Source organism: Sander vitreus, chromosome 2, assembly GCF_031162955.1.
Source record: "Sander vitreus isolate 19-12246 chromosome 2, sanVit1, whole genome shotgun sequence".
In the NCBI taxonomy this organism is placed as follows: domain Eukaryota; kingdom Metazoa; phylum Chordata; class Actinopteri; order Perciformes; family Percidae; genus Sander; species Sander vitreus.
Genome location: NC_135856.1, coordinates 15603930 through 15619992, shown reverse-complemented (window position 1 = coordinate 15619992; position 16063 = coordinate 15603930). Strand labels below are relative to the sequence as shown.

Here is a 16063-nt window from a genome sequence, read left to right as displayed (position 1 = left end):
GCTTTGAAAGCAGTTAAAGCTAAAAGAATTCACGTGGATTGGCATCAGTATTGAGTAAATGATTTAATACAGAAGCTGCCTCAAAAGCAATGCAGTTAGGTGCACAAGACTACAGTGAAAATGACTTTCCTCCTTACTTTTCTGCAAATTATCACAGCTAGAGTTCACACTGCGCCCAATAAATCGAAATACCCTTTAAATTGTGTTCATTTAGTATATATTATGTAGATATATTGACATAGCACACATTACAAAGTATTTCCTTTATGATTTTTCAGAGATTTCTGTTGTGGACTCTTCAGGTATTAAAAGCCTCCATTGTTTTTGTACCACTGAGCTCTGGCAACAACATCATTGGAGAAGTCTCCACCTGTTGTGCAGCCATCCACGTCATCATAGGAATGGATGTTTCCATCCCCCATCATGTAGGCTGCTATCCCTCCTGCAGAGACAAACACAAATTAGAACAAAGTGTGAAGACAGTTGGTGGATGTGCAGGTCTACTGATTCAGTAAAACAAACCTTTCAGCTGCTGCTCCGTGCTCCAGCCCGGGAATTTGTTGCGGATGCGGCCGATAAAATAAACCAAGATCTCAGTGGCTTGGCAGAGGTGTTCCTCACTGTTCCAAGCGCCCCGTGCAGTGTGTCCACCTCCATTTGGAGTAACGTCGACCTACAGAAATGGAAATTAAATTGGATGAACACTGCTGTTATCGTATTATTGTAAGGCTCTACTAAGAGGACGTGAGTAAAACTGTAGTATGTATTACAACCTGCATCAGTCCCCAGGCGTTACCATTGTCTCCCCAGCCATTATCTAGTGCATTTCCAGCCCTGGATTGTCTGGAGATGATGGCAGCAATGAGAGCTGGATCGATCCCATATTTACCTCCCACCGTGATGATTTTAGACTTGTACTTTTGCATTGTGCCTGCATCAGTTTCTGCCATGGTGTGTGATGCCCTCACACCTTTAGAGATAAATTAAACAGAGAACATAAATATAGCCTTAGTGCAACAAATACATGCACTACACTGTCAATCCATATATATCGAATCACTGTAGATACACACAGAGATGAGGAGATGAAGGCTACATAATTACTTTTTAAACAAATGTTGATTACATCAGCTCCTGTGTTTCTCCATTGATTACCTGAGTATCCCAGCTTGTCCTGCTGAGCTGTTTGCCACGAGGCACCAGTAGTTTTAACCCCCATGATGTTTCCATAACCTGGTAATGTTCAGTTTATTAGATTAGTTGTCATCAACACAACCGCAACATTTGGCAAGGCAAGGCAGCTTTATTTATATAGCCTATTATTTCAGCAACACGCACTTCAAAGTGCTTTACATAAAACATTGACATTAGCACATTACCCATAGTAAGAATATAGGACACATAATATGAGGACTTAAAGGGACTTTACAGTTACAAACCTAGTAGCTACATATCATTAGGACCTGAAGTCTCCTGAATCATGCAAAATCAATCACTTACTGGATGTCAGTGGTCCTGTGTCCTTGGCTGAAAATATACAAAGACACAATGTAGCACTGAAACAATTCCTTGACAGGCTGTATTGATATTGTTATGAGCATTGTTTGGGGGACACAGTTAGTACAGGCACAAATCCCCTAAAGGGCTTCAGTTTTTCAGATACCCCTACCCGAGTTAGAACACATTTTTAATAATGTTGGTGTCCCTTTCATGAAATGGATGGGCGTGACAAAAAAATGTATACAGCAAAAAGTGTTGAAATGTATTGTAACGTCCCTCAATAAGCAGCCGGTGAGACGTTATAGCCAGTTTACTGTCGGTTTTATTACTGACTTCAATACAGGTTACATTGGGCCGTAACCAACGCCAAAACAAAGAAACACCTCAGTGAAATACACGTTACCTCACATTACTCGCACACCCGCTAGCCTCCCTCTTCCACCTCCCTTCACTTCCTCTAGGACCAAACAACAGCCACCCCCCTTAGCTCTCAGCCAACTACAGATGTACAATCTCCCACGGCTCACTCTCATAGGAAGATGACATGTAGACAGGGTTCACAGCGTCTAACTCACGTTTACTTCACTGACAGGCGGAAATCTCAGTGTTTAACTCAACATCTCTAATCTGGCCCCAACTACTGTGTATAAACCGTGATACTCTTAACATTTTAACATTAAAATGAAGACATTAACCTGGAGAATTAACACAGTCCGTTACAGTATCAATATGTTGACTCAACCCACAGGCGAAATTTGTTTTCACTTTTTGCTTGAATTTAGTTCAAATTTGCACTAAAAGTGCCATCTGCCCTACTCCTCAACCCAACAGGTCAGTGTATGTTTTGGTCATTCGATTTTCATTTCATTAACAGGTATTAAAAAACAAAAAAAACGAATGGTTATTTGATTTTCGTTTTAAAATACAAAATTTGAAATTGAAATACAAGGCGTTTTTTCCTTTTCATTGTCAAAAGGGAATGTGAAAATTTAAAACATGCTTCGATTTTCATTTTCTATTTCATATAACAAAAAATTAAATCACTTGAAAACAGAAATGAAAAAATGCCATTTCATATTCTGAGACCGGATGTTGCATTTTCAAGGCAGTAGCACGTTCTCTTAAAGTATATTATGAAAAAAACACATTTTCTGGGATTTGGGGTGTTCTTGTGTTGTGTCTCTGGTGCTTCCACACGCATACCAACTTTGAAAAAAATCCATCCATGCTGTTTTGAGTGAGATACGGTTTCTGAATGTGTCCTGCCTTCAGTCTCTGAGTGAGCTGTTCAAAATCGGCACGGCTTGTGACGTCACAAGTCGAAACATGCTGGCTAACCGCAACCGTTAGCTCGTAGCGTTAGCATGCTAACGCTAACCCTCGTTCTCAATAGCAAAGCACTGCTACAACGCACACAAGTTCACAATAATCTACAAAAGAACTACTTCCATGTGCGCCCTCATTTAGAAGTCTCCCAGCTAATCCTGCCTTGTAACTGACCGAAGTTGGAGAAACGGCCTTTCTTTTACTGTTTATGGAGCTAGCTAGCTGACATGATCTACATCTGAGCTACTGCATGTGCGAGTGCAATCAAAGATAGTACAGAAGAAGAAGAAGAAAAGAGGTCTCACTCTGTAGCTAAAACAGAGACCAGGTGAAAAGAGAATCTGCAGCAGTGAGAGAGAGCTGTGCAGTACAACTAAAATATGGTGTTTTTTGAAAATTAAACCATGTAAACCTATTCTGGTACAACCTTAAAATACAATTATGAACCTAAAAATGAGCATAATATGGGCGCTTTAATACATCCATGACTAGCACCGGTGTAGCCTACCAGTATTTCTTTAAACCAGGCTGCAGTTGAGGGAAACTAACTTCCTGAGCGACTGATCATCCGTTTTTTGTACCTCTTTACATAAATATACATAAATATGGCTATGAAATACATCATGAAATACATAAATGAGGCATACATATATATGCATTAGTCATTAGTTCAATAGCCTATATGTTTTACTTGTATTTATTTCAGGGGACTTTTATTTATTTCTGTCTATTTATTTGCACGTTATGTTCAAAGGAAGTTTGGTTATCTCACAGACTCAGACTAAAAGCAACTAGCAAGCCTGCCTGACATCAGTGCATCAAAGCATATCACTATCTGCAAAGAAAAGAAAATATGAATAAAACACGATCGCAGCAGATTCGTCTGATTCCCAGCTTAGCTAGAGCGGGTAACGCTAGCTCTGCAGACGGACCAGAGTCAGTCAGCACCGGGGACCCAGGTCACAGGTTAGGTTACACCTGCTAGCTAGCTGCAGCGGCAGCAGCGAACATTATAACATTAGACCCAGCACTGGAGGTCTGATCCCCATGATCTGATCCCGAACCGCCGGTGACTTTCTGCCAGATCAGCAAGCTTAACGGCAGCAGCCGAAAGTTTGCTGGGACCAGACTTTGGCGCTGTAACGGTAACGTTAATGTAACAGTAACGTTACAGCTGTGAACTGAAAGTCAAGTCCTCAGCTGGTTAGCCAGTTGGTAGAGACAGAGAGTCAGAGGAAGGCAGGGAGAGAGGGTAATAAAGAAATGTGACATTATGAAATAAAAGTCCCTCTAAGCATTATCAAGAGTATAGTTAGGTTTTCAAAGTAATTTTAGCCTGGGTTGAAAGCAACACTGACAGTGGTAGCCTACACTGGCGCTGTTGCATTGGAAATGACAACATCCGGTCTCTGAATATGAAAAAACAGGCATTTTTTCGTTTCTATTTTCGAGTGATTTTATTTTTTGTTATAAGAAATATATTATATACTATTTTAAATTTCTCCCATCCCCTTTTGACCATGAAAAGGAAAAAAAACGAAAATCAACCATTCGTTTTTTGTTTTTTAATACCTGTTTATGAAATGAAAATCGAATGACCAAAATATACACTGACCCCAACACCACTTCAACGTCCATACCTCCAGACACAGAGTTACAGTCTTATACTGCCCACTCAAAAAAGTACAGGGGACATGTCCCCTATGTGCCCCCCGTAAATTAAACCAAAAAACAGTAAACCTATCTGACTGCATGTTAACTCACCGAAGCTCTCTCTTTGCGCGTTGCAGCCAATCTCCCCCAACGTCTCCAGCGCCACGTCTTTAGCTCCGGACTCTGTATAAGTTGAAACCAGGACATCTGCGATTTCTAGACGAGTTTTGCCTTCCAGAGATACCCTTCTGACCCGTGGCTCTTCCCTGCGGTCCAGGATCGCGGAGCAGAACTTCTTTAACTGCATGTCATTTAGGTCCTCCAGCATGTTGATCAAGGCGCTTGTAACGGTCTTTGGAGGCATCTCTGCTATCACTGAGAGGACATGCAGCTGGAGTAGGAGAAGCCTGTCGTGATAAAAGCCTGGGCTGTGGGCAGCACTACTGACCAGAGGCAGGCGTACATTCCAACCAATTGAGTCATTTCCGTGAATAGAAAAACAACGGAAACTGAATGTTCTTCCTGACTCTAGATTCACCCCAAACCCGCTGACATTTTCTGCTAATTTAAGAAAAACATTCATATAGGCCTATTTTGTGTGTGTGTGTGTGTGTGTGTGTGTGTGTGTGTGTGTTTGTTTGTTTAAAGACAGTTACTTTTTTAAAGAAATGTAAGACGACATGACCTTTGTGTCCTCAGGGGTAACAGGTGCGAAAAAGGCGTCTTTCAGCGTGTTTGTGTAACGCACCGTTGAGAGCAGCAGTTAGATAGGATTTAGCGAGTAGTATGTAAACATAACATAACATAACTGCGTCAAAAGGACGGCAATAGTCCCGACCAAGCGCGTTTACTTAAAGCGCTAAAGGAGACTTTTAGCGTCAATAAGAACGACAATGGCACCTGACCAAGCGTCCACATTTCATGAGATGAGTGTGAGTGCCACAACTATAACAGTTGCTTCCTGAGCAGACTGTATATAGCAGGATGGTTGTGAAACACTAACCACCGGTAACCTGCAGATGGCGCTAATGTCAATCAAATTATAATTTACCGTATGGCTAGTCATTGCCTATGCACCACTGAAATATGGGTTAAACAATTTTAGTCTGTACTGGTGGTTTGATGGCTTATTTTATGAGTAAAAGTAATAAGCACTTCCCTGTCTCAGCATCCTCACTGTTAAAGTGTGGGTGCTTGTCTACAATATATTTGACTTAAACAGTCTGTTGAGTGTAGCAGCATGGGTCAGGTCATTTAGTGTCAGCATGTGACGAAAAGTGGGTCAGGTTGAAGATCAAAAAGTATGGGAAAACGCTGGGGTCTGTAAGTGGTCTGATGGGTTATTATCAGTATATAACAGTAATATATTGGACCAGTATCCAATATCTGGCAACTTGCACACCTTCATTAGAGCTGAAATATTCCCTTCATTAGAGCTGAAATCAAGTAGTCAAAGGACAAAATGAATCTGCATCTTTTGATATTCATTTAATTGTCATTTCTTTCTGGCAAAAATACCTCCCCAGTTCCAGCTTCCTCTATTTGGTTTTTGGATTGTTGGTCTGACATGACATTTTGAAACTTCAAAGGGAGACCTTGGATTTTAAGAGGTTGTTGTGGGTAATTTTCACTATTTTCTGCCATGTTATTTGCTTAGTGCACCTCGACTGAAATTTGAGTAGTAGTAGTTTTAAGGCCTCTATTTACTTAGTCCAGTATTTGCTGTGTCCTTGTTGTCTTTCCTATCAGTGAGTATAGAAACAGCAGACTGTGTAACAAAACTATCCACCAGGCAAAACCATCCTGCATCCACTTAAACCCAACTTGCAATGAGTTGTATGCTTTTGTATCGTATGTTTACTTTTTGTTTACTACAGGTCTTGAAATCACCTCACTGAGTGACAGTATTATCGGCACAAAAATGACTCATTGTATCCTTAAAATATGAAAAGTTAAAACACTGCCAATGTATTTTGGATAAACTGAGTCAATGATTAGTTGAAAAATACCTTTAAATTATGACAGAATTAGCAATTAACAAGTGAGACAATTTACCTTATGCAACAACTACGGACACTTCTGAGGAAAAGTCACTGACTGGACTGTGAATGGAATGTTAGTCATTCACAAAAATATGGAACAGACATGTATTGATAAATTGAAAAGTTTGTAAAACCTTCAGTTAGCAATTATTACAAGCTAAACAACTACAAAGAAAATAAAAAATCAGAAATACATTTATGATGTATTATTTGCTTTGTTTGCCTTATAAAACTAAAATCAGTTTTCATATTGTGAAGATCTGCCAAATAAGGTGAATAACTCCAGATATTAAGCATTTGGTAAATCAAAATGGTTCATTGTACATGACATACTGATGATCTCTGTATATTTGATGCATACTGGATCTAACCACATCTTAGTAATGAGGTCCTTTCAGGATACGTAAACCTGATTGATTCTCACTATTAAACCCATAGATGTCCTGTATTTGAGGATGACCAGACAGCCACCATTTAAAGAAACATTGATTTAAATTAATTATTCACTGGGAAAGGTCACATCTACAGTCTGTTATAATGATAAACTAATTCAGAGTGTAGGACTACCTTAAGATCTGTATGAAACATACAGTGAAACTGTTTCATAAATTAAGAAAAACAACAGCACGGCAGTGCCAGTTATTATACCCTGAAGACCCATTAATGATATTTAAAAATTTCCATCTGGCATCGGAGGTTCTGTCATTCACTGAAGTGTTCCCAGCTTCTTATTTCTGAATAGAAGGCGTATCCAGGGCAGGAGGTGTAGTTCACCACCTGTCTGTGGCCGTGGATAGTGAAGTTGGCAGCCAGTCTTCCTCCGTCTACTGCACATCGGACTAGATGATGGCGCAGCAGGTCCATGGCGTGGCGAGACGGCAGGGTGGCAGTGTAGTTACCAATGATTGACACGCCGTACCCAATGGCATTGTGCCCCCTGGTGTGTCTGCCAAGGTGGTTCCAACCTCTGCCTTCATAGACGTAGCCATCAGAACCGACTACAAAGCTGAGGGCACAAAGATAGTACAGCACATGATTAATAAATGCAGTGTATACAATAACTGGTATGAAGTAAACTTAACGAACATTGGTGAGTGCTGTTAAATCACAAATAGTGTGAGATATTCAGAATAAATGTGCTTCTGTTCATAAAAGACATGAAATCAGCAGCATTCTTGGTAATACTTACACTAACATTAACATGATATGAATTATCTCTACAAGAATACGCTTGTTTTCTTTCAAGTTAGGCGGCATTCACACCAAATCAGGCAATCCTGCGAAAATGCCAATCCTTCCATTATTTTGAATGTGGGTAATGCGTTCAGGCTGCGGTGGTACATTAACAGCATTTAGACAATACAAAATGGAGTGTAACGTTATGTTTCACATGTAGTCACTTACTTTGGCCTTGTGTACCAGTTTAAAACCCAATTTAATGATAGACCTAGCATCCTGGTTAGTTATTGAAAGTAAATGTCTTTTTTTAATTTGTTGATGCGGACAATCACTTGTAAGACCGGGCAACATGGCTAAATGTCAGCACCATGGGGGACGTGAGATGCAATGGAGACACAAAAGGGCCATTTAAGTGACACTGCTGTACACATAACTCTGCGTTAATCGCCTCTGTGCATTAATTGTGGGGTAATTAGCCTAGCCTAGGAGCAATTAACCATAGTCCTCATAAATCTACTGGAGTTTAAAATTCCAACACAAAGGAAGCCCAAGGTAACGGACATCCGGCCTAAATGAGGGACATCCAGCGGAATTTCCAGCAGCACCGGAGCAATCCCGGAAGTGGAACGTCGTTTATATAGACTATAGAGGGAGTAACCGTGTAACAATAACTCTAAGAACAATAGGTCACCCAGCTACCCAACATTAGCACGTAACTCTCCGTAAAAACCACAAACTGTCATTTTTAATTTGTGTTTGTGTACGGATTAAACAAACAAGATGTTAATAAATGAGCTTTAGAGGTGCTGGTAGGCAGACTTTTTAAACTTTGGACAGAGCCAGGATAGCTGTTTTCCCTTGCTTACAGTTATTGTGCTAAGCTAGGCTAATCACACCCTGCCTAAAGTGATATCAATCTTCTCATCTAACTCTTGGCAAAAAAATGAATAAGCGTGTTTCCCAAGACAAGATGTCAAACTATTTCTTTAAGGATTGATTACCTGTATCCTATATCGCTCCAACCACGATCTACCTGGTGGAAACGCTGCATGGCTCTCATGTTGCGAGAGCAGTTTGGGAAGGATAAACAGGGTGAGGATGGCTCATAGGTGTGGTGAACATAGAGAAATTGGAGGGGCAGAGACAGTGGGATAGGTGTACTCTGATAGGGTTTTGCCCCCCACTGACAACGAGGGATGATTTGCGGGCAGTCTGAGGAGGGGAAGAGAGAGGATGAGGATTACATAATTTTTTTTTTTTTTTTTACATCCATACCAACAAGCTTATATTTCCAACACTCAGGTCCAAGACTAGAGTCTAGTAGCGGACTCATATTAGTTCATTTCAGATAGCCTATATCAGTATCTGTGAATATCTTGGCTGCTATACAGTTACAAGAAATTGCAGTTTAGAAATGCCAAAGATGTGTTTGATGTAGTTTAGAAAGAATGACGCCATTACATTGTTTGTTCACCAGAAAGCACTGACAAGCTTATTTTTCAACTTTAAAACTGCTTAAAACATATCTTCATACATTTCTATAAAAGACTAATTAAAATCTGCACTGATTGATTTTTTGACTGTATAGTGGCATTGAACACAACACTGACATATTATCACCTTATCAAGTTGAACATGTTAGCAAACAGCTTATTTACACATCCAGCAGACATGGAGCAACACTAGCATTTATTTGTAGTTGTGTCTACCTGATGAATGTAAATCCAATATTCTCTCTCTTGTAGCTCTGTTGGTCCCTACTGGACTTCAAAGGCTAAATTTGTCTGCCCCATAGCTTTTTTTCTGCCTGCTTCCTGCTGAAATATGCTCAAATGCTCTGTAGAGTTATCAGGTGATAATTCTCTATTCTCTAAAGAATATTGATATATAATATTAAGAGCAGCAACTTAACGCCACCTATATATCTTGTTTTTGCTGACCTCCTGTTGTTTAACCTTTGACCTCATTGCAGTTACATAGAAGTGTACTCCTGGGTGTGTCAGTACATCCTGACATCACTTTTTTTAGCCTGGTGTAATGTTACTCTTCCAGAGATCCTTATCAAAAATGTTTCTTTATGTAATGTGTTTATGTTAAACAAAAATTATAAAAAAGAGAATTCTTTTCACTATCAAAGTTTGGTATTGTATCAGACTAAAATATCCACCATCGGCTTAAATCTAATTTAAGCATATTTTTGATCAAAAAGTCCTATTGCCCAGTTTCGCTAATGTGAATATATTTTAGTTTTTTTCTATGACAGTATAATTAGGAAAATGTTTGACTGTTGGTCAGACAAAACATTTGCAAAAGTCCCCATGGGTTTTGGGAACTGATATGATGGGATGTGATAAACATTTTTCATAATGTACCTACATTTTACAGACCAAACAATTAATCGATTACTTACGAAAACACAAAAACAGTTTAATCGATAATGAAAATAATTGTTAGTTTTAGCCCTACTCTGCGCCCAATAGCTACATTTTTGATCATGTCATAGCTCACCCCAGTACTTGTGCACAAATTCCTGTAGTCCATCCTTCACTGCCTTCCCGACTCCATTGTCCAGAGCAATCCATTCTGTCTTCTCCAACTTCCAGACTAGTGCTAGTGTCTCCATCACCTGGCTGTGAAGATCAAGTGGCTCCAGAATGGACCTAGAGATCTCCCTTCGCCTCGGGCTAACATGTCTGGTCACAGCATCAAGACCCTGCGCCTCATACAGATCAAAACTATAGTATCCTTTCAAAACCTCACTGAGGGCCTGTGGTTGTTCAGATGCAGGTAGGTTGCTGAGGTCCATGCCCAGTATAGCTCCATCCATGCCCCCATTAATAACAGCATCAGTGGCCAGTGTGGCAGGTCGAGACAGCTTGAATAATTTTGGCCGGTCCACGCTGTCCCAGCACCCATTAGGCCCCAGGCGATAAGATGGCGGGAAGTCCTGGAGACTGAGGAAGGACAAGCCCAGCGTCCTGCCTAAGGTGAGAGGGAAGAGCCCAACAGCTTGCGTCCCCTCAATCTTGGCTTTCAGTCCTGATTCAATTCCTAGCAGTAATGGTGTAAGGGCTACCGTGGTGCCATCTGGAGCAAGAACCACCCCTCGTTCCTCTCCATAATTTGTCACAATGTGGTGAAGGGCCTTGTCAAAGAAGCTAAAGGATGAGGCATTGAAAATGGCTGTCTCTAGCAGCTCAGCATCACTGAGATTATACAAGGCACCCAAGAAATGATTGGTCATCTCATCATCGTGGCCAGCGGTCCTCCGCAGGGCCCGGACCAGAGCCAGGGGGGAGAGACCAGGGTTTGAGTCTTCCACCTGCTGCACGGCTCGGATGAAGCTGTCTATGTTGCGCAGGTGGTCACCTGACAGCAATGGAAATGAGGAACAAAAGAAGTGGAGGAAGAACATTGTTGTGAGTCAGTGATCAACTTCAAGTAAAGTCAGACTGTGGCATGTCTTTTGTAGAATGTCTTTTGTAGAAAAAAGGGAGAAGAAGATGAATTGGGTAAGACAGTGTTTGAATACAATCCCCAAGTGTATGTGGCACAGTCAATATCTCTGATGGCCATATTCAGATAACAGCTAAGTTAGGGACAGTACGGTAGTACAATAAAACATTGGGGTAAATTAAATAAAGAAATTGGACCCTCCCTTTAACTTTTGGACACCTTTCTCCCAATATCTCAAAATATAACAGAATTAAGTTTGTACCATTTGTTTCACACACGCAAAGCACAACAATGTAAGGTAATGTATCCATGTTTAAACATTGATGTCCTTATAATTAAAAAAGTCAGATGATGCTGTGGCCTGATATGTGCATCATCAGATGCTTGACTGTCATTCATAACTAAAATGATTAAATGGCTAATGTCAAATATACTAAAGACAAATGTATACCCTCCCCTTCTCTCTCCTAAAGTCAAGTCCTCCAAATTAAACAACTAAATACATTTTGCATAAAGGTGCTCTTAGCGATGTTGGGTGATGTCACTTCTTGTTAACGTTCAAAGTATTGTCAAACAAAACGGAGGCTAGCTCGCCCCTCCCTCCTCCTCATCCCGTCCACTCCCCCCCCCCTCTTTTCCGCGCACTAACCCCCCAACCCCCACCCCCAAATCCTTCTTGTCGGTTATTGACTGGAAGACTTTTTGTTATGTTTCGTGGTGCAGGTTGGCAGGTTTGTTTTTGTTGCCATTTCTGGAGCCTGGGCTGTATACAGAGACAGCGTTTTTTTACAGTATGTTCGGGGGACAGGCAGTTAGCGGATAGTGAGGAGATGTTTGCTGTATGTGACAAAAAAATGTTGTAGCCTAAAAAATGCGTGACATCGCTTAGAGCACCTTTAACAATTACAAATTGTTAATGCCCTCCAGAACAGTTTTCTGATCTGATGCTACTATTGACAAAATTAATTGGCCATTGTGTTGTATAGTTTCAAAAATAACACCTAGCATAACTGCAGTAGTTAATAGTTGGTCAGGTTTAAACATAAAACCAACTTGGTTAGGTTTCGGGAAAGATCATGATTTGGTTGGAAATAACTTCAGGTTAAGGTCAGGAAAACGTGTTTTGGTTTAAAATGACCTTCATCGTCATGGTTGCAATAATGAGTGTGGTTACAGTTATGTGAAGCGATCATGGTCATGGTCATAAGGAACCAATATTGACTGTCAGTATGAAACAGGAAACAAACAGCAGTCTGCCAAATTAAAGTCTGATGTTCAACCCATCCACCCACCTCGACCCTCTACATACGCGGACTTTGTGGCACTATAACGTCACACTCACTCTATGATGCCGACAAGCAACTGTCCAAATTGGGCTGCTTTTTTGTTGTTTTGTCACTTGAATGTTATCAAATGTTATTTTTGGACTACTGCTCAAATGACAGATACTGTTGTTTGAGGACAGTCTCAAAAAGACATAACACTCCCTCTTCTCCAAACCCAAACCCTAACCTCCCAATCATTTTCATACAGTCCCTTAACCTGGTGTGGTTACATGGAAAGCGGTTGTGGCTGTTTTATTTTATACTTCCTTAACAGGTGATTCTATTTACATGGGAAATGATTGTACCAACATCTCATTGATGCTTGTTGGAGGAGGTAATGTAAACAGCTTATGAAAACAAAAAATCAGGCTTCCTTTTCGGACTAATTTTCAAATGTCCATAAATATGTATAACATAAAAGGTATTTTCTCCCACCTGTGTTTTTGTTTCTTTGATATTATATGATTATTTATGGGGATGGATGTAAACATTTGGTATTTGTATGTATGATGAGTGAAACTGTAAAAAATGTTTTGTTTGTTGATTTATTTTCAGAAAATCAAATATTTTAGTAATAACAAGGATGGTATGCATTATAAAAACATGTACTTGAACCTGTTATTAAAGATTACAGATTTCAGGGCATTAGTGAACCACAATGTGACAGATTGATTCAAGATACAATCTTCCTTATCAGCAAAAGAAACTATGTAGCCAGTGAAAGAAAACATAAATGTTGACATATTTGGAATAACTGAACTTACCTGTCGGCCTGCTATAGACGGTAAAGAAGTGGGATAAAGCCAGGACAAAAAACGACAGTCCAAATAAAGTCATGTCGCATCTCCTGCTGGTTAGTTTAAAAAAGCTAAATGAACAAAATACAGCCTTAACAGACTTATCAAAAAAGTAAACTGAATAACACAGTTGAGCTCCCAACAACTTCTAAGAGGAGTTGTGTAGGTGTACGTGCATGACTGCAGTGTGTCCTAATAGTGAAGAGTACTATTTGTACACTGATGGCTCCAAATATTGATTTAGCCAAGAGTGTGTCATGAGCAAAACAAAGTATGGGCCCCACAGTAAGGTTTTTACAAACACAGACAAATAAGAAGCACTTTCTTATTATATCTTATTATATTGGGTTGTGTCACTCTTTCCCCATGTGTCATGTAGCCTTGTACAGCTTCCTTTGTATACAGTATGCTTATGTCATTTAATAAATAAAAGATAATGCAGATGAATGGTTAATGTTTACCATCTCATATGATGTGTGCATATGTTGTATACTCACCAGTGTCAGGAAACATTTTAGTCACAGGAGAACACACATGAACTTTTAATGCAGAGAAATTGTGGAAAAAATAAAATGACTGCCTTATTATGGTTTGTACATAATAGGTTGAGGTAATATGAAGGTTAGTAAAGTTTAAGGTGTTAAGTCATTAAACAATTAAAAAAAAAGTTATTGTGAATTTGTGTTAATATGAATCCAGATTTTATAACAGTGTGCAAGCCAAATGTATGGAAGCCCATTTCTGCCAGTAAAGAAATGAAAATACTCACAGGAAGTCAAAATTCAGAAATGTTAAAAGCAAAAATTATGAGATAAGTAAGTCAAAATTCAACAGATTCAACAGAAAGCAAAATCTTTGACTTATTATCTTCTAATTTCATTACTTGACTTGTAAATTTACAATCTAGTCAGTACTGAATTAGAAATCCTGCAAGCCTGAAGTATTTTGCAGCTTGTGTTCACAGACTCCAATGTCAGCTATCTCTCTTTGTACCGATACAGCTGTTAAATAAATAATGATGTGGAGAGCCTTGTTTGGCAAGGAGGCAGACAAGCTGGAGCAGGCCAACGACGATTACAAGACCTACTACATCATTGAAAAAGAGTCCATCATCAACATGTACATCTCTGTTCCTACGGAGAACAGCACCTTGAACTGTGCAGCTCGGTAAGACAGCTGCAGACTGTGGTAAAGGCAGTATAATCATTTTGTCTAAGAATGGTGGATTGACAAAATTGTTGTAAATTGACTTTCCTTCACTCATCTAACCGTTTAATGGACGAATCATTTCAGCTCTAAAGACAAACATGCTGCAAATGAGGTTCTTGTTTTTTTATTAGGCTGACACCAACAGTTTCTAAGCCCAACAGCTGATGGAAAATCTTTCATTTCCCCATGGTACCATATTAGTCAGATAAAACCTGTGACTGCATCTGTATTGACAGCTCTGATGGGATAATAGCTGTAGCCCTTTCAGACTGTCTATACATGTTTGTATTGTGAGATCGCCACAACTGAGTCTAACAGGGATGTATTACAGAGTTGGGGCAACTTTACAATAACTGTATTTACATTTTACATTTAAAGAAATCACATGTTTTACCATATAGAATGCTGCAACTGGAAAGTTAAGTGTTGGGAAAGAAAGGGAGGGAAGGTGAGTCATTTGTCCAAGAGAAGGAAAAAAAGGAACTTCTCACTCTGCTCCTGTTTCTGAGTACTACAGATTTGTGATGCAAAGGTATTATAGACTAATGGTAAAGTTACAGTTGCAAAAGATGGCCAATTTTTGCATTAAAAAACATCATCAGTAGATAATGACATTTGACAATCTCACTAGACTGCACAGTTTGTCCTGATTGATTGTGCTGAAAATATTTTTTATGCATCTAACTATGTTAAGCAACAGCCTTTTCAATGAAAGATCAGATACACAAAACCACCCATACAATGTAAAGTAATCCTGCACAACAGTCCTGTAATGAAAGCTATCTTTATGAAATGTATACTACATTGCAAACACTGTGTTAAAATGATAGCATATTAGAAAACGTTTCTACTGCCTAATTTACATAAAATAATAGATTAGCTCACACCTCTGCCAAGGTAGATTTCTCGAGGTTTGTCATTTTGACACATTGAAATAGACAATCATGTTCATTTTTGAAGAATAACTTAAACGTGGTAATATTAATGCATTTAAAAAGGATTAGATGTACAAACATTTAAGTGAGTCAGACTCATGGCCCCTGAGTTATAGTCATTTAAATGCAGTGGTGGAAGAATTATTCAGAACTTTTACTTAGGTTTAAGTAGCAGAACCTCAGGATAAAATTACTTCAGTATAAGTCTTGCGTTCAACACAACGGTCAGTGGCCTCATCCGGGACAGTGACGAGTCTGCATACAGACGGGAGGTTTTACAGCTGGCCCTCATGATGTGGTCAGCTCAACCTGGAGCTGAAAGCTCTAAAAACTGTGGAAAGGACTTCAGGGTGAGGCCCCCCATCACTGCCCCCCATCACCACTCTCAACAACGTTGTGTCTTCTGTGGAATCCTTCAGGTTTCTGGTGTCCACAATCTCTCAGGACCTGCAGAGGACGTCCAACATCGACACCATCAGGAAAAAGGCACAGCAGGGGATGTACTAACTGCCTCAGGAGCTGTTGATACACTTTTAGTTTAGGAGCAACCAGTCTCTTCTCTGTTTGGTTCGGATCGGGCCACAAAACAGGATAGAAACAGACTGCAACGGACACAACCTGTTTCATCTTCTCTCCTATAG

General features: G+C 39.8%; 2 protein-coding genes across 2 annotated transcripts; both read right to left on the bottom strand.

The window, feature by feature from the left end:
- Positions 1–48: 48 nt before the first annotated feature.
- Positions 49–5034, bottom strand: LOC144536720 (lysozyme g-like). Its single transcript, XM_078279984.1, has 6 exons — positions 4591–5034; positions 1501–1527; positions 1156–1233; positions 774–970; positions 523–673; positions 49–442 (listed from the first exon to the last, which is right to left on the bottom strand). Exons 1-6 carry the CDS (start codon positions 4841–4843, stop codon positions 306–308), a joined length of 843 nt encoding a protein of 280 aa, XP_078136110.1. The 5' UTR covers positions 4844–5034; the 3' UTR covers positions 49–305.
- Positions 5035–5955: 921 nt separating this feature from the next.
- LOC144536710 (N-acetylmuramoyl-L-alanine amidase-like) lies at positions 5956–13443 on the bottom strand. The gene is made up of 4 exons (XM_078279973.1): positions 13246–13443; positions 10209–11069; positions 8702–8912; positions 5956–7527 (listed from the first exon to the last, which is right to left on the bottom strand). The coding sequence occupies exons 1-4, from the start codon at positions 13316–13318 to the stop codon at positions 7224–7226; spliced, it is 1449 nt and encodes a 482-aa protein (XP_078136099.1). The 5' UTR covers positions 13319–13443; the 3' UTR covers positions 5956–7223.
- Between the last annotated feature and the right edge of the window lie 2620 nt (positions 13444–16063).

Excerpts from the sequence above, each read along its gene's own strand:
- LOC144536720 (XM_078279984.1), bottom strand. The coding sequence starts at position 4,843 with ATGCCTCCAAAGACCGTTACAAGCGCCTTGATCAACATGCTGGAGGAC. Across the intron at positions 971-1,155 it reads GGACAAGCTGGGATACTCAG|GTGTGAGGGCATCACACACC; the intron begins GTAATCAATGGA and ends TTATCTCTAAAG. Across the intron at positions 674-773 it reads ACGCCTGGGGACTGATGCAG|GTCGACGTTACTCCAAATGG; the intron begins GTTGTAATACAT and ends CCATTTCTGTAG.
- LOC144536710 (XM_078279973.1), bottom strand. The coding sequence starts at position 13,318 with ATGACTTTATTTGGACTGTCGTTTTTTGTCCTGGCTTTATCCCACTTC. Across the intron at positions 11,070-13,245 it reads CGTCTATAGCAGGCCGACAG|GTGACCACCTGCGCAACATA; the intron begins GTAAGTTCAGTT and ends CATTGCTGTCAG. Across the intron at positions 7,528-8,701 it reads TGGAGCGATATAGGATACAG|CTTTGTAGTCGGTTCTGATG; the intron begins GTAATCAATCCT and ends TTGTGCCCTCAG.